General features: G+C 37.1%; 1 protein-coding gene across 1 annotated transcript in view; it reads right to left on the minus strand.

Annotated features, from left to right (window-relative positions):
- Nucleotides 1–24,893, minus strand: part of LOC132850303 (adhesion G-protein coupled receptor D2) — a 53,028-nt gene that overhangs the window by 15,971 nt on the left and 12,164 nt on the right. The window contains exons 21-23 of the mRNA XM_060876752.1: nucleotides 10,487–10,528; nucleotides 7,084–7,137; nucleotides 4,821–4,977 (exon numbers count right to left, since the gene is read on the minus strand). Of these exons, the coding sequence (XP_060732735.1) occupies nucleotides 4,821–4,977; nucleotides 7,084–7,137; nucleotides 10,487–10,528 (253 nt within the window). The remainder of the gene's footprint in view (nucleotides 1–4,820; nucleotides 4,978–7,083; nucleotides 7,138–10,486; nucleotides 10,529–24,893) is intronic.

Here is a 24,893-nt window from a genome sequence, read left to right on the forward strand (position 1 = left end):
AAAAAAAAGGGAAGTAAAAAAAATATTCTGCCACTGCTTCTTTAACTTTCAATTCTCCTAAGCATCCCTGCTTCACAGCCTCAGGCTATTGCCTTTTTCAATCTGTCCCTTGGGACGCAGGAGTTATGGGCCCTGTCGATTGAAGAGAAAGGGATGTTATTCCCTTGTCACCCCTCAGCCGCTCCTCCACCAGCACCTGCCCTGATCTATAGCCGCCATGTTGGGTGACAAGTGTCTCGATGCGCCATTGGTTTTAGCCCACACCCCCACCCACAAAACTTGGACCATCTTCTTCAACCTGCCAGACCCCCCCATCAACCATTCATAATTCCTCCATCTCAGCACTGAGCCTCGCAAGCTGGATTGTAACACTCTGCTTTAGAGAAGGTCACCCCTCACAGTACAGCAGCCATGGAGTGAAAACTGTGATCTGGCATTGAGACTGACAATAAGCCAAGCCAGTTAAGAACCATATAAACTCGTCTCCAACATCAAACAGCTGATAACTTCAGTTTGACACATAAACTTTGCAGCAAAAAGATGTAATGAATTTGGAAATGGCTCTAATGCTCATATTCGAATTCCCTTTAACACAATTATCACATTATAGTATATAAAATTTGAATGAATTTACCTACAGTGTCCTCTACCTGGAATGCCAAACCTAATGTAGTATGCTCTAGTAATGTATACTCAGTAATGCTCAGAGATAGCAGCAGTATATTTTTCCTCCATAATTTGGTCCTATCCATTTCCCATCCAACAGCCAGCTATCCCGTACGATATGCTAGCTGCCAATGGGCAGGAAGACTTCCCTCCTAGTCTTTTCAAAGTGCTGCTCATCCTTTTCACATACATTCACTTACAAGAAAGCGTTATCTGACCTAATAAAAGAGCCCACAAACTCCCAAAATTGGCTACTGTCATTGTGATAGACAGAGGAAAGAAATTTCTACTCTCTTGGTCCCTTGGCCATGGTTGGTCTTCACATCGCCAGGATTATAATTTGTGACCTATGGACAATGAGTGAATGCTTTTCTATTGCACCAAATTTCTAAATAGATGTCTCAGATTTTCACAACTCCCACAGCAAATTGCTGTTAGACATGCTCCTTTACTCTGCCTGGGCAGATTTCACTAAAGGCTGAATCTTGAAAACATTTCATCTAAAATATAAATACACATGAGCACATGAGAAGGGAGTTCAGTCCTTTCAGGCTGACATCTGTCAACAATTAAGAAGAAGGCTGGTGAGATAGGGGATAGCCACCGCCTAACAAAAACCCAAGATGAGAAGTTGGACATTTCATAAACCTGCATTTCTTCGTGTCAGAGTCAGCCTAAGGGTGAGACAGAAAACATAGCATACTGTGATGTACAACAAATACACAGGCCACCAAAAAAACAACTGTAATGGTGGACATGCCAGGTGGCAGTGTTGTACCCTTCAGTGGCAGCAAACTTGCTACTGGCATCTGAATAAATAGACTGATTCATAAATAAATAAATGGCTCTAACGGACAGGGGACTACACAGAGCTGCAATCCATCATGGGTCCTATTATCATACATGGCGGTGTCCTACGTTTAAAGAAGAAAGCCAGAAGCAGAAACAAATGTCCTTATATTATGAAATTCATCAAACGTGTGAATTCTTGTGAAACCTTTATCTCCCATTTTTAAACTATTTTTAATAGTGTCTTTTTTCTCTGACAATTTGTGAAATACAGAATGAACGTCTCCAGGGTGAACGAGGAATCGGAGAGGAATGTAAACTAGGGCTCAAGTGACAGCGTACTGTGCTTACTGTTTATTTTGGTATTTACAAGAATAAGCTCCAATCAAATGCTCCGATACTGCACTCGCACCGCTACTTTATTTGGAACCACATTTTTACTAAACATTCAGCTGCATTAAAACTGCCAAGGTCAGGCCTTAGACACTTAGTCACAGTTAAGGATAAACAATAGATTGCTTACATTTTTGTGACAAGCTACAGTACATTTGATTTGGTGCAAAACATGCATATTGCAGTCCCTTTAAATGGTCTTGTGTTTTTACTGACATTATTACTATATTTATATAATATAAGCTTAATACGATTCATATTTTCTTTTATTCTGTGATAAATAAACAGCAAATGTAGACAATGAGTGAATCTGCCTTAAAGATTCCACATACATAGGTCTCAGACCTTTAGGATTCAGGATCATTCCCCAAATGCACGACTGCAAATAAACAGTAAATAAACCTCAACCTTTGGACCCTGTGAATAATATAACTCTACACCTACTGTTTATGATTCCTATTCCATTCTCCATGTTTTCAATTTAAGATGTCAAAAGTAAGTGGCACGCCATACTGTTGTGCTTGAGATATTTAAACTATAATTCTGACATAATATATATATATATATATATATATATATATATATATATATATATATATATATATATAAATTCTAATATATAACATAAATTCTAAAACATAACATATTCTCCATTCTCTCAATTTTTTTCTCATTAAAAATAATAATAATTGTCTCATTATTATTATTATTATTATTATTATTATTATTATTATTGTCCATATTTTTTTTGACTGTTTATCTGTTATTCTGCACATACAGGCACACACACACACACACACACACACACGCACACACACACACACACACACACACAAACACACACAGTTTTTACACAATACAGACAATGCTAATAATAGTTCAATAATAGCAATAACACTAACTGTCAAATTATTAGTAGTAGTAGAATTTTTATTAACATTATTTTTATTATTATAAAACAATGCAGGTAAAAATCCATGTCAACAACACAACTAGGTTTATTTTGTACAGTTTGACCTCTCACCTCTATTCAATAAAACATATAAACAGTCTTCATCAATGACTCATGACTCAAGAAGGAAAATAGATTTTTTTTAATTAAGAAAACCATAAAAATCTCTCTTATAGGAGTATTAAAAGTAATTTTGTTAAAGAGGCCTCATCTGTTAAAACTGAGAAAACAGATCAGCATGAGAGTATTTTCAAACTTAGTGTTAGACCTGTTATGATCACCTGATCACCTTTAACCTTCAGGCTAAAGAATGAAGCACAACACTACAATTAATGGCAGGGTCATATTGAAGAAAATAGAAATGTTTCCTTTTATTCATTCGTTTACAATGCGGTGCCCAAACTCATTACTTTTCACAACTCAGTATGCACTTGCACTTTCCATCATCCATCGTCATCTCTATGGCACACAATAAATGGTGATGTAAAGCAATGAAAAATACATTCTTTAAATGGCTTGCATTTCTTGTGCTTGCTTTCTCAAAGCAGTACTTAACCTTGAAACTACATAAGGACATAGCTACAATCAGCAATATAGATCCATCCTTACACACATGCAGGATCCATCACTTTATGGTTTCTACAATTTCCCTTTCACCTTTTTACCTTTTTTCTACAGCTTTCATATCTTCAGCAGCCCCAGGCAGCTTTAGAGAAACCTTTTATGTTAAAAATAGACGATCTATACCCGAATTAGTATGTATAATATAAAAAAAATGTAAAATAATAAAATAATAAATAAACGAATATAACTTTCCTATTTCAGTGTATAATATGAATGCACAATGCTTATATATATTGCTATTGTCCCATGGCAGTCCTGGTCAGGGACAGATTCATGGATATACATAGATTCATATTGTTATTCGTAATTATACGCTAATATTATATCACACTCTATATTTTGTACATTTTTGGTTACAAGACCTGACTGAAACAGTCATAAATTTTCCTTTACTTAATGCTTTAATTTGATCTTAATGTTTAAAATAAACATTCTCCAAGTTGTTGTGTACAAAGTTAAGGTGCCACTTTGGTTTAATGAACCATCATTTTAGACAAAGGCTGTGTTCACTTTGTAGGCTATAAAGCGTAACATATTTCATACAAATTAATGATGTTATTCTTCCCTATCAATGCCCCAGCTGTAAAAATCTTGCCCCTTCTCTTCTTTCTAGAAGAATCTAACTGGCATGCAGCCTCTTGCCAATTACTGTGATGCAACTCAATAATGTTGAGGTCAGAAAAGGCAAACGGAGCTCTGCAGTCTGCTGGGTCTGGAGAATGTTACCGTCTAAAACAGAGCTGTCATTCTGAAGTTCAAGCTCCCCACCACTCACTATTCTTTCCTCAACTTATAATGCAGCACAGATTTTTTTGCTGTACATATCCACTTTCCCAACCACACACACACACACACACACACACACACACACACACACATACACATCCACACAAATACGCACACGCACACACACACACACACACACACACACACACACACACACACACACATACACACGCACACACACACACACACATATATATATATATACACACACATATACAAATGCACACGCACATGCACACACACACTCACATGCACACACACACACAAGCAGACATACATGCACACACACACACACATATATACATGCCCACACACATGCGCACACACACACAAGCAGACATACATGCACACACACGCACGCACATGCACAGACACAAACACACACACACACAAGCAAGCATACATGCACACACACATACACATACACACATGCACACACACATGCACACACACACAAACATACACACAAACATGCACACACATGCACACACACACGTGTACACACACATGCACACACACACGTATAGAAATGTGTAGTTTAAAAATAAAAAAATAAATAAAACAAGCTTTCCAAACACTGCCATGGCATAAAGTCAGTTCAGTCACTTACTCCCAATGCTGTAACTCAGGCTGCCACAATCGCTGGACGTGGAAACTCTTCCTAGTTGACTGGCATCAAAGTCATGATGACCCAAAGCGTCCGGCACCGGGGAGCTGCCAGGCTGAGAGTTAGTTATAGAGCTGGACAGTCTGGAGCTGCCACAGTTCTGGGAAGACTCAGAGATCGTATACCATTAGACCATTAGGCCGCACACAGTCTGTCTGCTACAGCCCAGAATGAAAGATGTGAGCTAGAAGAAATATCACTAGCTGAAAGTGTTTTAATAACATTTACCATTTACTTGTATGCTCGTATTGTTTCTGTTTTGTTATACGTTTTACCTTTTCTTTAACATTTGAGTACATTAATGATCCCCATCAAACATTACATTTAATCCATAATTCAGTCTCTTTTTATCAAGATGTAGTCCACACCCTGGCCACATCACATAGTTTGGCTATACGCAATCTCTTTTATCATTTTTCATGAACTCATCGAAGGTATTCGTCATACTCCAAGTCTTCAGAAACCATGATTCTTTGCTCTTTTCACACTACTGGAAATGCACACATATGCAGCATATAACCTGGCTCTTTTCCATCCAGTATCGTGTCAGAACTTGAATTAGGATCAAAAAACTAATCTGCTTCCAATTTATATCTATATTTCAGGGCTGTCATGGACCCAGACCCTGCTAGTATTGAAAGAGGGGTCGTTTTTTATTTGGCCAGAACAACTGACAGCTTTATTCCTCCAAGCAATCTGCCACAGTGTGTACAAGTGTGTGAGGTCATTCAGGTCAGGAGACAGTTGGAATTAAGCACCTTAACACCAGTGGTCAGACCTGCACCAAAATATTAGGAAGAAGAAGTAATTTCATCAGAGAAGTTGAAGGGTCTGTAATCTTTAAACTAAATGTTTACAGGTGATTAGTTTCATCTGAGATAAAGAACATGATCACTGTATGTGTGAATACGCCATTTAAATTCAACTCAGGATGAGTAGATATGAGTAGTTTTTTTGGGGGGGTATTTTTAATAATGAAACCATAACCATTAAAACAAGTCCGCAGGATGACAATAAACTGGAAAGAACTGAGATGACGGTTGATCTCCACAACTATGCAAGCTGCACTGGAGCATTCTTCACAATGCTCCTGTCCAATAAAGAGCAGCGTTTGTTCACATGTGGCTCTAGAGCATGTACACAAATATCACAGCACTCAGATACAGAAACGCGTACCTACAGATTCATGAAGCAAAACAGCATTAGACATTCTGAGCATTCAGCTTCCATCCTGTGGACTTAGGAAATTTTTAAATTGCCCAGAGAGGGCAAAAGGGTCCCACTGCTAATACAGTGTGTTACAATAAATATCAGCTGTGACCTGGCACTGGTGTTTGGGACACCAGTCATTTTTTTACTAGCTACAGTCTTAATGGTGTCAGATCTGTCAAGTTGGGGTCAAAGGGAAGGGGGGCTATATTCTAAAATCAATCTACCTTTAGAAATTGTCTCATTCGGCTCGCAATGACCAGGTGGTGCCTCCAGACCAAGAGGGACAAACTGCCGGAGGCTATAAACCATGACTAGGCTGGAGAAGAGTTAATATGATCATTCATAAAGGGACAACTTGCCATGGTGGACTTAAAGGGGAGTGTATTGTGTGTGAGTGTTGTGTGTGTGAGTGTGTGTGTGTGTGTGTGTGTGTGTGTGTGTGTGTGTGTGTGTGTGTGTGTGTGTGTGTGAGGAGCACAGAAGTGAGGGGGACAGGGAGGAAGCAACTATTTACTTTTAAACTGCAGGAGCTAAGTGATCTCCAACGAACAGCAGCCCTGCGTATAAATACTGAGCTGACAGTTTAATATCAAGGGACAAGCTTGTGCAGGATTAGAAAACTTGTAACCCTGGACTGCCAGCTGACATTCCTGGGATTGAGGGGGCCAGAGAGCAAAAGGAGGACGAGAGGAAAGGAGAACTATTATTTAAAATAAATAAATAAAATAAAAGTAATAATAATAATAATAATAATAATAATTACTATTCTTCTTCTTCTTCTTCTTCTTCTTCTTATTATTATTATTATTATTATTATTATTATTATTATTATTATTATTATATCTGAAACATCTTCATGGGCTACGCAAAATAATTAAAACGACAATGGAAATCTTTTATTATAGAATTAAAGACATGTTCTACATTTCTCTATTTTGTACTGATTATATAATTGTATAAATCTCGACTCAGGTAAACATTATAGAGAGCTTACAGAAAAATTTTGCGCTTTTCTCCGTTCCTTCATCCTGTTCACTGTGCTGCGTATCTGTAAAAAAAAAATAAAAGATTTTTAACCAAAAAGACACTGACTCACTGGAGATCAATGCTCAACATTCAACTGTATAGTGTGAAAATCAATTTGGAGAGGGAAAGATATGAAACCGAGCAACGAGCAATTGCATAAAAGTATGCGTTCCAGTTAGGTAATGGGAGATGAAAGTGACATGTGCCGCTGCTAAAGTAAGTAGAGTGATCTGTCCCATCATCTGTCACTAACACCAAGTGGCACACAAATAAAGTGCTGCAGGAAAGAAGCAGAAATGATTACATTTGTTCAGTAATGGGAAAGAGAGATGTATGGAACTTTGTAAGGACTATGTAAGGACTCTACAGCTGGGAACGTGTACGTTCATGACTGTGCTGATCATCTAGAAAATATTTTATTCTGATGTTTAAACACAAGAAATGGCATTTAATAAATTTGAGCTAAAATTCAAGTATAAAACAACACACAGCTATTGTTTTATTTTACCTGTAAATTAAACTAACACAATTAGACTGCATGAAAAGGGCATGCAAATCTAATGAGCATAAAAAATTAATAATTTAGTCTTTCAATCAGTGAAGATTATAGTGATATTATTGATCATTGAGTTATTATTCTGACACTCGTGACACCATTAAATAAATCCACAGTTTACTTTCTGCCACCGGTGCAGTCAACAAATACAACGAGCAGCAGTTTCCTGAGTGAGTCTGAGCCCTGAGCCCAGCCCCTCATCCTAGATGAATATGTATTATAGTTTATTAGAGCCTGTCGTCATCATAAATTATGTTGTCACAATGATACACATAGGGTTGTGTTTTTCATAGACGCTACCATTACCGCCCATACTGACAGGGCTAATGAAGAAGACAAAGCAGCAGTCACCAGCAGTAACGTTTCATATTTGATGCGTTCTCTATCACAGCTTCTCCACTGTGACATGAAAAGAAATGACAAAAATCTTCTTCAATGAGACAAGAGATAATAACGTCGTCAAGGAGAAAACAATCAGGTGAAGAAGAGAAGATGGTTAGAATAAACAGTTCCTCAATGCAAACCGACACGGTCACATAATCATTTATAAAATCAAGTCTTTCAATGCAGTATATAAGTCAAGTAAATGACCAATAAAAACTATAAAAAAAAATAATAACTAAAACTCGTTCACAAAAGATAAATCATAATAAAACAGGAAAATAAATAAATAATGCTCAGATACAGATTTTATTTGATTTTGTCTGTTATATTTATAAAGTGATTTAATTTAATCTATAAAATCAAACTTTTCCTCGATGTTGCTCGCTGACTTCTTATTTGCTAAGAATCATTCAAAACTTATTATTTCTCCATATATGAAATAATAGTCTGAGGATAAAGAACCCATTTAATGGAGCAGGGACACAGATTTTCCTGAATAAATACAGACAACAGGCCTTTCATTTGGCTCCTCTCTTCCACTATCTAATTAATTCAGTTTTATTCATTCAGAATTTCCCTTATTGTGTCGAGGTTTATGCTTCATGTGCTAATGTATTTTTTCCACACCTTTTGACTACACAAAGGGAAAAAAGAAGAGTGAAAAATAATAAGTCAAAAGCAATCATAAAAAAGTAAAAAAAAAAATTAAAAAAAAAAAAGGGAAAGATTAATACATTTTAGATTTACAAAAGACACTTTGAAAAACGCATAAAGCAAAGGTGTGTTGCTCACAAAATGTGAAGACCCCAGGGTCAAGGAAAGGCAGTAGTTGGAAAATAGATTCAGAAGCACTAAAGAAGCCACTTAAGCAAGAATGTGGCGATGATTTATTCTACAATGTGCGGAGAGTCCACTGAGAGAGAGACTCCTCACCCTCCTCAAGGCAGAAAAAAAGCAGGGCCACCAAAGCAGGGACACCTCTGCACCCTGTTTTTACAACAAGTGAAACGGTATGAGTGAAGGAAGACAAAAGGTTCAGCCTGTGCCAGGGTGGAGGAGGTGGTGGAGCAGGTGTAGGTGGTGTAGGTGGAGGAGGAGGAGGAGGAGGAGGGGAATGTGTAGGTGGTGTAGGTGAAGGAGAAGGTTGGGATGGTGGAGGTGGTGGAGGAGGGGAAGGTGTAGGTGGAGGAGGAGGTGGGGAAGGTGGAGGTGGTGTAGGTAGAGGAGAAGGTGGGGAAGGTGTAGGCGGTGTAGGTGGAGGAGGAGATGAAAGTGGTGGAGTTGAGGTGGAGGAGGTGCAGTGGAGGTGGTGGAGGAGGTGCAGGAGGTGGAGAAGGTGGAGGTGGTGTAGTTGGAGAAGAAGGTATAGTAGGTGGAGGATGAGGTGGAGGCGGGGGTGGTGGAGAAGGTGTACGTGGAGAAGGTGAATACTTTCTCCACCTACAGGTGGAGGTGGTAAAGGAGGTGGAGGTAGTGGAGGAGGTGGAGAAGGTGTAGGTGTAGGTGGAGTTACTGGAGGTGGAGGTGGAGGAGGTGGAGAAGTTGTAGGTGTAGATGGAGTTACTGGAGGTGGAGGTGGAGAAGGTGTATGTGGTGGAGGTGGAGGTGGAGGTTGTGGACGGCTGTGACCTTGCCCTACTAAGCTATGCAAATACTTTCATTGCTCAAAGTGATCTAGTAATATTAAGTAGGAAATGTCTGATAGAAATTAATCATTTATTTACTTATATAGTCATTTAAATATGTATTTTTATAAAAGAGTTTCCACCAACCATTCAGAACACAAATGATAAAACTGTTCTTTATATTGGCTGATATGAATGTGAATAAAAATATAAAACCTAATCTATAACCAGACACTAAATTCTGTGCATTATGCTTATTTTTATTTACTTTATTCATGTTTTCATTTGAATTTAGAACAGGTTTTAGAACGACAAAAAAAGTGTTTATCTAAAACAGCCCTCATCCATTAAAGCGATATTTCTACCCTTACCTTTACATTTCCCTCTCAAAGAGCATCTAAATGTTAATAGCCATGTTCTATGGTGCTGCCATCTATGGTACCTGCCATCCTGCATATATTTATATTCTTTGTTTTCACCCTGAACTTCTACAGAAGACACCTTAGCCTGGCAGGGACCTAATGTCAGAATGTTAAATGGAGGGCTGTGAGTTTAAAAACTTAAAGAGGCAGTGAAATATTGGCCAACGTGCTTGAGGAATGACTAGCTCTTTACTCTGCGTGTCAGTGGTTAATGGCAGACCTGGATGCATATAAGTTAACCCAAGCATGAAGGGCAGTGGGACGCCTATGTGGGGAAAAAAAAGTAAAAGTAAAAAAAGTGCATATCCCTTTGGTGAGGAGCCATCAGAAACTTGTCATTTCTCTCACTCACTCAGTCAGCCTTGAGACACACTGCAGACTCACCTCCGTGTTGTACACGCCATATATCAGGAAGATAAAGAGACCCTGCGGAAAAGGGAAACAGAAAGATCATAAAAAAAAAGAAAGAGGCTGATATGGCTATTTTCTTTTTTTGTTATTATTATTATTATTATTATTATTATTATTAATAATTATTATTCGCTAAATACAAAATGCTTTCCACAATCCAATTAAAGATTGAAACACAAATAAATCTAATCTTTAACTTAGGTGCAGTTTGTAAAACACATCTCTTTAGTGTAAAACACAAAAACACATTTCTTGGATTTAAAAAAGAATTTGTTCAAACTCAAAAATATTAACCCAAGGATTTCTTTAGCTTTTTCTCTCAGACCTAATATAATACCCCTTTAAGTGCCATGTTGAAGTGTCCACTCTACAAGAGACAGACAGGAAGTGCAGACAGGAGACAGCGTGCTGAATAAAGGACAATGTAGAATGACAAATATGAGAAAAGGAAAACTACTTCAAATGCAGAAAAAAGCTAGAATATCCGAAATTCTAGAGAAGCGTGACAAAGATGCCCTTGGGTGCACAATCAGCGACCCATGCAGTAGTGAATTTTTATCTATTTATGTTTTATTTCCAGCATTGTCCTTTAATGCAAGGTTAGAATGTGTATTTACTGTTCCTCACACAATACGGTCCTCCTCTGCACTGAGGACATCACTGACAAAGAACAGTCCTAAGCAGGTTTGGAAAAATCTTCTTCAACCAATAAACTTATAGACTGAATGTACAGAATCAAGAGCAATATTTTGCTTACAACCCAAAGGCTGCTCCACATTTATGACATCCAACCATCGATCAAGCAAGAGTTTGTAAAATCCAATTTGCCACAGCTGGAGCTCAATGTATCACCATTGACAATTTGATGGAGCCCTGATCCAATTGTGAACTTCTGGGTGCCACTTCGCTTCATTTTACCAAAGTCATATGTGAAGCTTTCCCAAGGGATCCTCACTATATATGATATCAAAATGTAAACATTCCCTGGATTTAAGAGTGAAATATAAAATTAAAAAAATTTCAAAGAGCTAAAAGTGATATTTTTTTAGCTTATTATTGTTGTTGTTTGCATTTATTCACCAGTATTAATTATAATTTTCACCTTTTTCCTTTTAAGTAAATAATATACAGTAAATAACAGCGCATGGTCCAGTAACACAAGTTTTGTCACGTTTAAGTATTGTTGAGCTTCTCTACTGAACACACTAAAACCCAGTGAATGATAACTTATATTGCAGCACTGTTTAGATGTTTCAAATTTCATTATTTGCACTATAAATAAATTATCATGTTTTTGATCATGACTTTTATTTCTAATTAATTTTTGTTGTGTTTTAACAAAGTGGAGAAAAACAGTCCATACATATTACAAAAAAAAAATCAGAAGCAATTATAATATAATTGAATTAAAAATAAGTAGCATCAAAACGATGAAAATGTTAATTCATTAATGTTGAGTACAAAACAAATAGAAAAAATAGAGCAAATGTAAATGCATGTTTCCTTTTGAACTCTGGAATTAAACTGTGGAAATATATACACAATCGGCTGGCGGTGTTGCTGTCAAAGTGTTGCTCTAGATCAAACAAAGCACATGCATTAATTATATGGAAATTAATTAGGAGACAATTGCATGGGTAAAAAAAAATAAAAGTTGATTTCAGTAAACATGTGGACCCATGAGACTGAACTGTAGTGCAGCCATCTCATTTCATTTAAATAAAGCACAACAACACACTGTGTGCAGGAAGAATGGAAACGTTCCTAAAAATCAGAGTGAGTTATGTCTCCTCACAGCTGACTGTCTGTAGTTAAAGAAGAACCAAAACACTTAGAGCACAGCACAGACCGGAGTCCTTACATCAACACTTAGAACGCTCTACTCAGCTAACCAGAAACTGCAGGCACCATATGCTACCATGAATAAAGACTCTTGCTCTTCATTACAGAACAACAAAAATCTAGAAATTCACCTTGCTTTTCACTTAGGCATCTCTCTTCTCTTCCTTTATGGATGTGTACTGTTGAGCTTTTACTTACTTTCCCTCTCCTGCCCCACTGTAATAAATGATAATAAATTTTCACAGATGACCACCTCGTCTTTTTTTTTCCGCACTCTCCTCTAATGCACAAAAAGTTGCAGGCAAAAATCCCCACAAAGCCATTTTTATTTATGATGCTGTCCTTGGTAACCGAAATTTCAATGTAGCAAGATGAAAACCATGATTAAAGAGACGCAGTGTCTGGCTGATGGGTGGTGGTGGTGGTGGTGGTGGTGGTGGTGGTGGTGGTACAGGTTGTGAAGAGCGGGACAGATTTCTGTCACCTGAGTGGATATGATGCCGTGTGGCAATGTGAAATATTTACCATCACTTACTGGTCCCAGAGTTGCCAGGTAGATAATATGTAGATCATTCTTACTGTTATGATTTTTTATTTGATTGTAATTTCAAAATTTATTACATTTTCATATTAAGTAAAAAACCTTTCTAACAACAGATTGATCATGTTTTATTAATCTTTGACATTTTACTCTTATTCTCCTAAAAAAAAATAATTTCAACTCATATAAGAACGAACATAGGAGTGAAAGTGAAAACTGCAGAATAAGAAACAACAGTGACAGAACTGACATAATCAGCGACTCCTAAACATGAAAATCAAGCTCTATGATGTAGCTGTTACTTGCAGGGTAACTTGCAAAGGTTAGCTACCTAGCTAGGCTATTACTTTGAACTTGCTAGCTTTAGCTAATTTCCCTCCCATCAGGCAGATCTTCCCTATCATTTATCAAACAGGTAGGTGACAGTCACAGTGCAGCGTAACACACTAGGATATAAGTGTTATCAGCCCTCTTCCTCATACAGGGGCTCACAGATATCTGTGGTTAACTAGTCACTGTGATTGACAAAAGACACAGAAGAAGACGGCAAGCAGGATTTTTGCTCCCATGGCTTCTGACCTCTCAGGAGCATTTTTCAGTGTGGAGTACAAAATCGGTGTGATAAAATTAAGGAATAAAATAAATGACTGGGCTGGTTGTTATTTCATCAATATATTTAAATGTTTCAGTGTAGAAGATACAAAAATAGTTTAGAGCACAATTTGGGAGAAAATGGAGTATAGAGATTAAGGGGAAAGACAGAGAGCTGTTAGAAAGCTCACGATGTTCTGAATTCTCAGAAATAACTTATAGTAATGAATAAATAAATCATAACAGTTGTGGCTTGTTTCTTCATTTCTCTGCATTTTAACAGATGATTTTTCACCAAAATAACAGAAAACTGTGTAGAACGAATGTGTGGATTTTATCGGTTTGAAACCAACTACTTTACTTTGCAAATAATTTTGTCCAGAGTTAAAACAAGGAGTATATTGTGTGTGTGTGTGTGTGTGTGTGTGTGTGTGTGTGTGTGTGTGTGTGTGTGTGTGTGTGTGTGTGTGTGTGATTTCACACACGAGTTGAAGGCTAGGTGAGGGTTAAGCTCAGGGCAACTTTAAACAGCAGGAATCTAAACAGCACTCATCACACCTCTGTCATTAAACAGCTGGATACAGAGTGTGATAGGACAGCTGTGTGTGGCTGTGTGAAAGTGTATGAGGTTTAGGGATAAGTGTTTTTGCAGAAAAATATTCCTAGATACTGCATAGTTTTACTGAATACACATCATCTCCTTCTTCTGATCTGTGCCTAAAATAAATTTAGATGAATAAATTAAACCCAGGAGCTATTATTAAGGAGATAAATAATGACACACTGTGCATTAATAAAATGCTAATGGACTAATTTTGTAGGCTCGTTTTGTCTGGAATAAATTCAATAAACTTATTTCCAAGGTTGACAAACATGCATGGCTAATGTCGTACTTCAAAAAACTAAAGAGAAAACTGCAACGCTAAAAAGATATCATGTATTCTGGGGATTTACCCCTGTTTTAAGCTTTGTCAGATTATTCAGACAAAACATGGGTACATGTTTCTTTTATTGAATATTCAGATTCCTGATTCAAAGTTAAGAGAGTTGGACCTTATACATGTGGCTGTAATTAGAATAATAAGAGACAAAATGCTTTCAAAAAGCCTGAGATGAAAAAGCAAGGAATAAATCACTGTTTTTAGAAAGCCTGCAAATGCACTATATTATATTGTACTAAATTATACTATACTATACTATACTATACTATACTATACTATACTATACTATACTATACTATACTATACACTATAGTAATATACACTTTACTATACTATACATTATTATTAACTATACTATACACTATACATTATACATTATACTATACTATACTATACTATACTATACTGTACACTACACTATACACTATACTATACATTGTACTATACTATCCTTTCACTATACTGTACTCTATACTATACTATACACTGTATTATACTATACACTATACTATACTATACATTATACTATACTATAGTATTCTTAACTATACTATACACTATACTATACTTGTATCCTATATTTAATTGCTGTGCACAGTCAGGAGATTTAGATATAGAGCTAAGTGCAAGTATGACCAGGTTATAACACAGTAAAACAACATTATGTATAATAATAAAAACAACAAATGCTGCATGACACAGTAAAGATAACAGAAGAGAGAAGATCACAAACAGCACACTATGAATAAACAGCACACGTAGCATCAGGACACACTTAAGTGGGCCTGCTGGGTTTTTTCACACTGACTTGTGTTATATTATGACCAGTTTATCTGCTCCAAGTTTTTCATAAAAAAGAATCAAGGTCTAAAAGAACTGATATGGCAACAAAAAAAATAGAAATGTATTTAAAAGTAGAAAAGTATTTTTTTAAATCATAAAGTAAGGCTTTTAGCCACATCCTAAGGATTATTTTTTAGTTTATAATTTTCCTAAGAAAGAAGAGACACACAGATTCAGGATACTGTAAGATTCTCATGTCAGTATGAGCTTTCTCTGGGTTCATAATATACATGATAGTCGGTGAGGAGGCTACTCTAAATGCCCTAGAGTTGTGTGTGTGTGTGTGTGTGTGTGTGTGTGTGTGTGTGTGTACTAAGGGCCCTGCATTGGACTGACATCCCATCCCAGCTCCTGGAATACACTCCGGATCCACCACCACCCAGACCAGTGGTTATGGATGACGAATGAATATATAAAAGACATACAATACACAACATACATTAAATAACTACTTTATATTATAGATGGAGTTCAATGACACTGGGTCTATTAGTGCAAGCTGTATGTGACAATGTGTTCAATGACAATGAGCAGATTTTTAACAGCCTGAGAAAGATGGGAGACGACAACTGTAGGGCAGCTCTGAGAAGTATAGAAAAATAACAAAAGCACTAAAGAGAAAGTGGTTATGGAGAAAAAAAAGGATGGGGGAGAGAGAGCGCGAGAGAGAAAGAGAGAGAGAGAGAGAGAGAGAGAGAGAGAGAGAGAGAGAGAGAGAGAGAGAGAGAGAGAGAGAGAGATGTTTACGTCCAAAATTTGTAAGCTAATATAAATCGATTTATTTGTAAGGGGAAAAAAAGCAAGCTGAAATTCAAGAGAGAAAGGAGGGGGGACAATAGATGAGCAAAAGAAAAAGTGGAGTGCTCACAAGGTCCAACACAAAAAGCCTGTGGCTGTGTGGAGAAAAAAAAAAACAGTCCAAAGAGAGAAGGATGGAGGAGATCCATGGGCCACCCCATGAGGAGTCAAGCGAGCTGAGGAGCACCGTCACAGAGGCAGTTGAGGGAGGAGGAGGGGAGAGTTATTAACTTAGCCCTGAAACACCTCCTTAATATAGGGGCCAGCAGTGATGGCTAACAGAGCCTGGCAGAGGTGACAGCTCTTGGACCTGCTTGAGGAAATCCAATTGAAAAGCAGCCAAGAGGAACAACAAGCGCAAAACAGATGTTCCCACTAGCGCTGTGTGCAACCGTGTATACAAGAGAAATAGCTCACCATCCTCTCCAATCTGACACAATGATAACAATCCTGCTTGATAATAATACCCACATTTGTGTGCCTTTTAGCAAGAAAAAGAGGCATCGTTCCTCTTTAAAAAACAGAGAGAGGGGAAGTTAGGAGACCTGCTAATCACTTAAGTTTCTGCACATTTCCAGTGCACAGCCAATCACTCAGATCTGAGCCCAAATCCCTGCATTACTAATACACATAAGAGAAGAGTACATCATGGAGCAATTTGCTGCATACTCTGTAAAAAAAAGTGGGACATAAAATCTGTGGAAATAAGTGTAAACTAGGGAGAATTTGGATCTAGCCTCGGGAAAAAGCCAGAGTTTCCTTTCTTTGCACAGTAGCGCACTAGTGAAAGCAGATTGGTCAGAAGATGTGGGTGCCTTTACATGACAGTCAGCTTTACTGTAACACTCATACTACTGATCACACAAACTAATATTACAAACTCTATTAATCCTCAGACTTTACTAAAAAATAGTTTCTTCATTCAGTAATCCAGAGTTATCCAGTAATCCACTGCTAAAGCCTGGCTTTAAGCTTTCTTTTGTAGTTTCTGTGCAGTATGTTGTCTTATTTACATCGCAAGCAAGGACAGATGCGAGAGGATGTAAGAATGATTTTTTCATTATGTTGTAAATTAAAATTTGCACAAATTGGAAACATAAGCAAATAGGAGCACATGATGGGAAACTTTATTTTGATCCCATTACACCACTGTGTTGTTGATTATTTTCCTGTTACACAATGTTTTCGTTTTTTTTTATGCTTCACTTTTTCATGACTGACAGTTGTGTTAATATTTAGATGTAAGTGATGTTGATGTAAATAAATTTGATGGACATGTTTATTAAGGATAACAGTGGTGAGTTTATACCACTGGCCAATAAAGACATGGAATGTTAAATAACAGTCAAAAAAACTCATCTTTTGTAGTTCTAATTAATTCAGAGACACATGATAACAGCACAAATAAGTGACAACATCCTAAAATTTACCTTTACCAAACAGAACTGTGTTAATGGAGCTACACAATTTAGTAGACAAAAAAATAAGTATGGAACTAGACTGATCATTAACCTAATGGTCTCAGGGAGTTTTTCTTTTTCAACATCGCCCATGTGATGCTCATTAAAGATTAATTTTTTTTTGTATTTATATGTAAAGCTTTGAGATAAATAAATAAATTTGAGATAAATAAACCTGAACTGAATTTACTTTTTGATTTTGAGTTATTGGAATGGAATCAAAGCCGATGCAATGTTAAAAAGCAATAGCTTGCAAAAGTTTCATTATGTCAGTGTAGTTCAGGGAGTTTGTGGTTAGAGGTCGTGACTCTAAATGACATCACTTGTACAAATAGGATCATGTGAAAAAGAGAAAAAAAAAATTCATGTCATGTTTTTAATGAACAGGCTGAAATTCATTTAATATTGTAGCCTTTTCACTAATATAAATGGACAGATTTTAGTCTAAAAGTCCTTAATGTAAACAGAACAGTCTGGTGTCTCATCCTGTTCTAGACTGTTATTGAGTCCTGACACTTCTCAGCTTTTCTATTACAATTTGTATTGAATATTTAAAAAAACATCTAGTGGCACTTACATACTGTAGCTACTGAAAGATCTGTTTTGTGTCTTGTCCAGTCTTCTGGATTGTTCTGTAAGTTTTAAATATTTTATATATTTGTAAAACCTTTAAATATAAGTCCAGAGTTTTAGTTTGAGATGTAAACCCATAAAAAGGATCACGACGACACTGAGACCTTTTAAGAGAGACAGAAAAGAGTGTCACTGTGCAGAAAATTGCTGAACATTTGACATTTCCTCTTGGAGACTTGACATACAGTGATGTTTAGACATAAAGGGAACACTGCTTAAAAATCCTGTGGATCTGCATAGGTTTGTGTGTCTTTGTGAGAGTGTGTGTGTGTGTGTCTCACATCAGACCAGCACCAGCACATTGTGGATTAATTCCCCATAATAACAGAACATTTCCCAATATATTTATTGTATACATACTTTTATCACTTTATATATTATTACTAACTTCATAAATTGTGTTATATTATTGTAGCACACAGAAAATTCAGAATGTCCATTTGGTTGCCCCAAAGCTTAGGAAACCCCTGGTACAGTTCTTACTATCAGTCAATTCATTTTCTGTAGCACTTATCCTGCAGGTCAAGAAGAACAACCAGCTTATCCCACAGGGACTTGGATGACAAGGCTGGGAAACCTTAGACACACACACACACTCACACACACACACACACACACACACTCAACCCTGAGGTGTGAGTCAAACCTGCTAACCACTGAGCCACTATGTCCTTTTGAATATAACTCCTAAAACAGTGTAATTAACTCTAAGCTACCAGATGAATGCCATATAGTGACAAACGTTATAACAAATCTGAATTAACAAATGTTTCCAGAGCTACTAAATGTGAAAAAGACAGACACTTCATAAAAGCCATAAAAGTTTCATAAAAGTATAAATCTGGATAATGAATCCGCAGAGAAACTATATCCCAAAAAGTCATGGTGCACATGTGTTAGAGAGAGAGTAAGGAGAGAAAGAATGGTAAACAAACCAGTTTTTAAACAAGACAATTTCATATTGAAGGGCCAAGTCAAACATCCCTGCAGAAAACTGATACACACTTTCAGCACATGGGTCAAACCACACTCTTTGATCTGAAAGAGGAAAACGGAGCCTGTGTGCCAAGAAGCTGTTTAATTAAAGGTACTTAGGTGTCCAGGAGACATTTCTGAGTGCCCCACTTGTCAAAACTCATGAAATTATACAAGCAATGTCAATCATATAATAATTACATAGTTTCCACTGACAGTAGAAAAATGTGATGTTTTAACCATTTAAGACAGCAGAGCCTGGCCTCAAACTCTGACTAAACGCAGGCTTGTTCAGTGATAAAGAGCAGAAAAATGGCTGTGTAAAACACCATGAGCCATGTAGATGTTTTGGGGGTGTGAACAAAACCACAAAATGGGTAGAATATTTAAAAAATGAAAAAACTCAAATCTGATATACAAAATCAGGATATAAGACGACTACAGGATGATTTATGGATGTTAAAAAAGCAAAGATTTGAACAACTGTTGCAGCTGTAACTAAAAGTGTGGATAAAAATAATAAATCAAACAGCTGTTTCATCTGTAAAGAAATTCAACTCCCCAGAAAAAAATGTATATATTCGAAAATAGTGTTATGGTGACCATTCATTCTCCGTCCCCTGAACTGAGTGGGCTGGGGGTTAATGATATGTGCCACACTTTTCCCAAAGCGCATCAATCCTTATCAGGTGGTGCTGTGTGTGAGCGTCACATGCAGTCACAGCTGACTATGGATGGCAGGAGATCAAAGTGAAAACAAATGGTAGCTCATAGACATGAAGACTTCATATATCTTCGTTTTCCAGTCTCTTTGTTTCTTACAGTCCCAGTCAGTAGTTTTATATTGTGTCTCTTCAACGTACTCATCTTTTTGCTCTTGAATCATTTCGACTGATGACAGATTAAATTGTGGAAATGCGTTTTCCTCTAGTCAAGAAAAAAACTTAAACAGGCCATTGATTAAATGGTGGGGAAGAAATGTGTTAAATTTAGTAATCATGATGATCAATTATGCGCTCACTTAAGAGCTAGTTAGTGTCACTGCTGCTATTCATCACTATCGCTTCATGCTTCATGTCTTGCTTTCTTTATCTGTTAATGACCTCACTCAACACAGGGTCTGACATGCACTGAAATGGCATTAAGGTGAGTTTCAACCACATACTGGGCACAATTCAAAGCCCTGTGATTGGCACATACTTTCACTTAATGAGGATAATTACTAAGAATAACAAAGCAGAGGACTGCGTCTGCACAGTGTAAAGACTCACGGCTTGAGACTGGTCACACAGGATCTGACAAGCTTGCTGCATTTTTTTCCCCACCTAGGGTGCCAAACACTTAACACAAACCATGGGCCTCTTTTGCTTTTTCTCCCTACTGGCACCGTGCAGTCGACAAGAACCAGATTAATAAGAATCAGCGTGTCCTGGTAAACACTCGTTGGGGCAGAGCAGAACAGTTAGTCCTCAAGGAAATGACACGGGGCTTGGGGTGGTGGTGGGGGTTTAGAGGGGGCGTCCAGCCCAGGAAGGGCAAGAGGCCAACGAGACTGAATGCTGAACTGCTGCTCTTTCTCTTTTCTTTAAGTTCAGGTCTCTTGTGTATACATTACACCCACAGTTAAAACACGCACAGGATTCCCCACAAATAAAGCTCAGACAGCCGATGTTCCATTGATTTGCTGTTTACTGAGTCGTTTGCATTGCAGGAGATCTGCGGTTCTACATATTTGTTGAAATGGAGCTTCAGTCTTTTCAGTCAACAGATACAGTGATCTACACTGAAAGTTCTGTGCAGAAAGATTTCGAACGAATAGACACATGAATAATAAATACTTATAACACTTTATTATAGGGATTATTCCGGGGTTCATTTGTACAAAGAAAGCAGATTTTTCAGTTGTAAATTGGGATCAGTGTTTTTTTTTAAAAGGAGAGAGAGAGAGAGAGAGAGAGAGAGAGAGAAAGAGAGAGAGAGATTTTGTTGCTCCACTATTCTGACCTAGTTCTTATTCACTATCTGTAAAGCATACATCAAAGCTGACCAACAGTCCAAGCAGTTCAATTAAATATGAGTTAAAAGATCTATGTGTTGAACCCCCACCACTTTAACTGCTCCTCCATCTTAAAACCTTATGACAGTTTGAGATGGTAAAATGTTCACCTTCTATATAAAACAGGTATTGTTTTGACACAGACAATTTGGTTGTCAGAGGGGTGTCTGAAACTAGAGAAAAGAGGGGGAATGATAATAGTGTGTGTGTGTGTGTGTGTGTGTGTGTGTGTGTGTGTGTGTGTGTGTGTGTGTGTGAGGCTCTTAGGGAGGTCATGAGGTCAGGCCCAGTGTGTCATGAGATCCCCAGTCTCCTGCCAGGCTAGCAGCATGGTTTGCTTTCATATGACACACACATTATTACTAAATGGAGCTGGCAGGTAATTCTAAAGCAAATAAATGTGGGTGGGTGCCAAGTACGACAAGCTTTTTAGTGGTACATGATCGAGGTGAAATTCTCTTCATTCTTGACAGGAAGAGTGTTATTCACAATGATTATCTTTTCTTAAATTCCTGTAATAAACTTCAGTTTTTTTCTTTTGGGTTCAGGCTGCCTTTGTGACTCAGTGTCACACGTTTTGTCTGTGTTTTTAAACATTTAATGGACATAAAAATGACAAATTTAAAAGACGAGAGATGTGTGTAGACCACACACACACACACACACACACACACACACACAATGTAATAATATGATTTATCAAGCCGTAACACAAAATCGACATAAAATACCTAAAGCTGCAGATTTAGTATTCAGATATAAAATATTTAGATTACAATGTGCATTATATTATGTTCCAGTTCATCCACAAATATAGAGAGTGTATATATATATATATATATATATATATATATATATATATATATATATATATATATATATATACATATATGAGAGAGAGAGAGAGAGAGAGAGAGAGAGAGAGAGTTACTCCAAAAAAAACACTAGACTTGAAATGTTTAACACTGGCATATAAGGAGATAGTTGTTGTTGTTTTTTTAAGAAAAGCATCATATATGATGATTAATATTAACTGTTCCAAAATGTCTCATTTCTTATTAATTTGCATTAATATTATTACAGAAAACAAATTTAAAAGGTGCTGAGAACACAAAGGGACTCACTCACTCACTCACTCATTTTCTACCACTTATCCGAACTACCTCGGGTCACGGGGAGCCTGTGCTTATCTCAGGCGTCATCGGGCATCAAGGCAGGATACACCCTGGACGGAGTGCCAACCCATCGCAGGGCACACACACACTCACGCAATCACACACTACAGAAAATACCATGCATGTCTTTGGACCGGGGGAGGAAACCGGAGGACCCGGAGGAAACCCCCGAGGCACATACAAACATGCAAACTCCACACACACAAGGCGGAGGCGGAAATCGAACCCCCAACCCTGGAGGTGTGAGGCGAACGTGCCAACCACTAAGCCACCGTGCCCCCCCGCACAGGGATTGAAACAAATAAATAATGTTACTTAAACTTACTCTCTCTCTCTTTCACACACACACACACACACACACACATGAATAGACACACACACACACACACACACACTTTTCCTGATATGTATATGGATATAATTGTCTAAAAAAATATTCCAATATTGTTGTTTTGTATAAAGGTTATGTAGTGAAAAAAGTTATGATATTAAAATAATAAATATAAAATGATTGAACCGAAACAATGGCTCAAATGTCTATCTATAAATCTGTACGGAAATATCTTCTAAATAAAAATAACCTATGACTTATGATTAAAAACCCAAATTGTTCCAAAATAATTACAGTTAAATTTTCAGCTCACAGAAATAGAAATACTGTCATTTTTCTCACAACAGGTCAGGACTAACTGATAAAAACCGGCACAAACATTCACCTACCCACCTATTAACACACTTCAATAAATCAACACCATACAACATTATGTGCTACGCTTCACATGCCCAAAAAAGTTGACTCGAGTTTGTGACCCCGACCCTCTCCTCTGCTCCCCTTATCCTCAAAGTTATTGATAGGGTGGAGTTATGGGCTAATAATGCAACAGACAATGCATGGCAGGGGCCTATTATATGCCAGTAATAGATAGTGGTGAGCTTTTGAATGACATTGCACCGAGATTGGATGACAGAGACTCCAGTGATTTATGGACAAATCAAGCGCTTCCTCCTCGCTCAACCTTCCACTTGCGGAATGATAAAGGAGGGCACAGATTCATGGGTTCATAAATAGAACCAAAATCATTTAACCAGCCTATTTTTTTTCTGACATCCTAGTGAATAGTGGAAAGATCGACTTCCTCAGTCTCAAGTCTAATAATATTAGTAGTACTGTATGTATCTGTTTGAACAAACAACTCTGTTTGTGTAGTTCGTACACTTCAACTTCACACAACATAATATATATATATATATATATATATATATATATATATATATATATATATATATATATATATATATATTTATATATATAAATATAATGTTATGTAGAATAATAATAATAAAAAAAAGATTTTTGTAAGTAGTAGAAAAAGATGACCAGAGGAGTAAGAGTGAGCAATGAAAAGGGCTTGTCAACATTATCTGCTTTATTGATTTAACAGTAAAACTCTCAAGCTTAAGTTTTATGTTGTTTTCGCTGCCTATTGAAAATACAATGAAACATGGAGGAAGGCATTTCATAAACACACATCTGAGGTTTTGCATCTAGATTTAAGATGTCAACAGTTCCTTGATCATTTAACATGAAAAAATCCCAAGCTAATAAATGAATACACATCATACACAATATTTCACGTACAAATATATTTAAATATCCTTTACATCACAGTTTCACTGTTTTTTGTGAGTCTGATTGTTTTAGAATGCATCTAACTATACAACACACATCCACATGGGAATTTATACAGAATACTCTACAACTATTTATGTGTTCATGTATAAGTGTTAATCCACTATTAGAGAGATTTTAAGAGTATAATTTATAGGCACTGTAATATTTAGACTCACTTTCCTATCTTCGTCAAATCTTGAATGAAACTGGGAAAATAATTTATAGGAGTAATTTGTGCTTTAATCTAAAGAAAAAAGTGAGTGACATTGAGGTCACTGTCTTTTCATTGATGCCACATGCATTAGTACTGAGCTGTAAGGAGTTTTATAGTATAAAGATTTGTTACATTTTCATTAAAACGTGAGTGAAGAGCTTGATCGGCTTCAGTCAGTTTGTACATACAAACACCTAATCTGCAAGACAGCAACGTGGCTATGTGAAGAAGTTAAACGGAGCTGCTGAGACATGCTGAGTCATATCTGATATACTGTATGTTATTTACATTTGAGTGACGACAGAACAGCTTTCTGTGTAACTAATGCTTTAAGAGATGCTGTGAATTCAAGGCTACTCAGAAAATCTACTGTTGTGAGATAAAAGCATCATAAACTGCACAGAAAACATTGATAATTGTCATACTACGAGTAATTATATTCTTATAATAATTTATTCATTCATTCATTCATTCATTCATTTTCTACCGCTTATCTGAACTACCTCGGGTCACGGGGAGCCCTCAGGCGTCATCGGGCATCAAGGCAGGATACACCCTGGACGGAGTGCCAACCCATCACAGGGCACACACACTCTCATTCACTCACGCAAGCACACACTATGGACAATTTTCCACAGA

Source organism: Tachysurus vachellii, chromosome 1 (genome assembly GCF_030014155.1).
Source record: "Tachysurus vachellii isolate PV-2020 chromosome 1, HZAU_Pvac_v1, whole genome shotgun sequence".
NCBI lineage: Eukaryota > Metazoa > Chordata > Actinopteri > Siluriformes > Bagridae > Tachysurus > Tachysurus vachellii.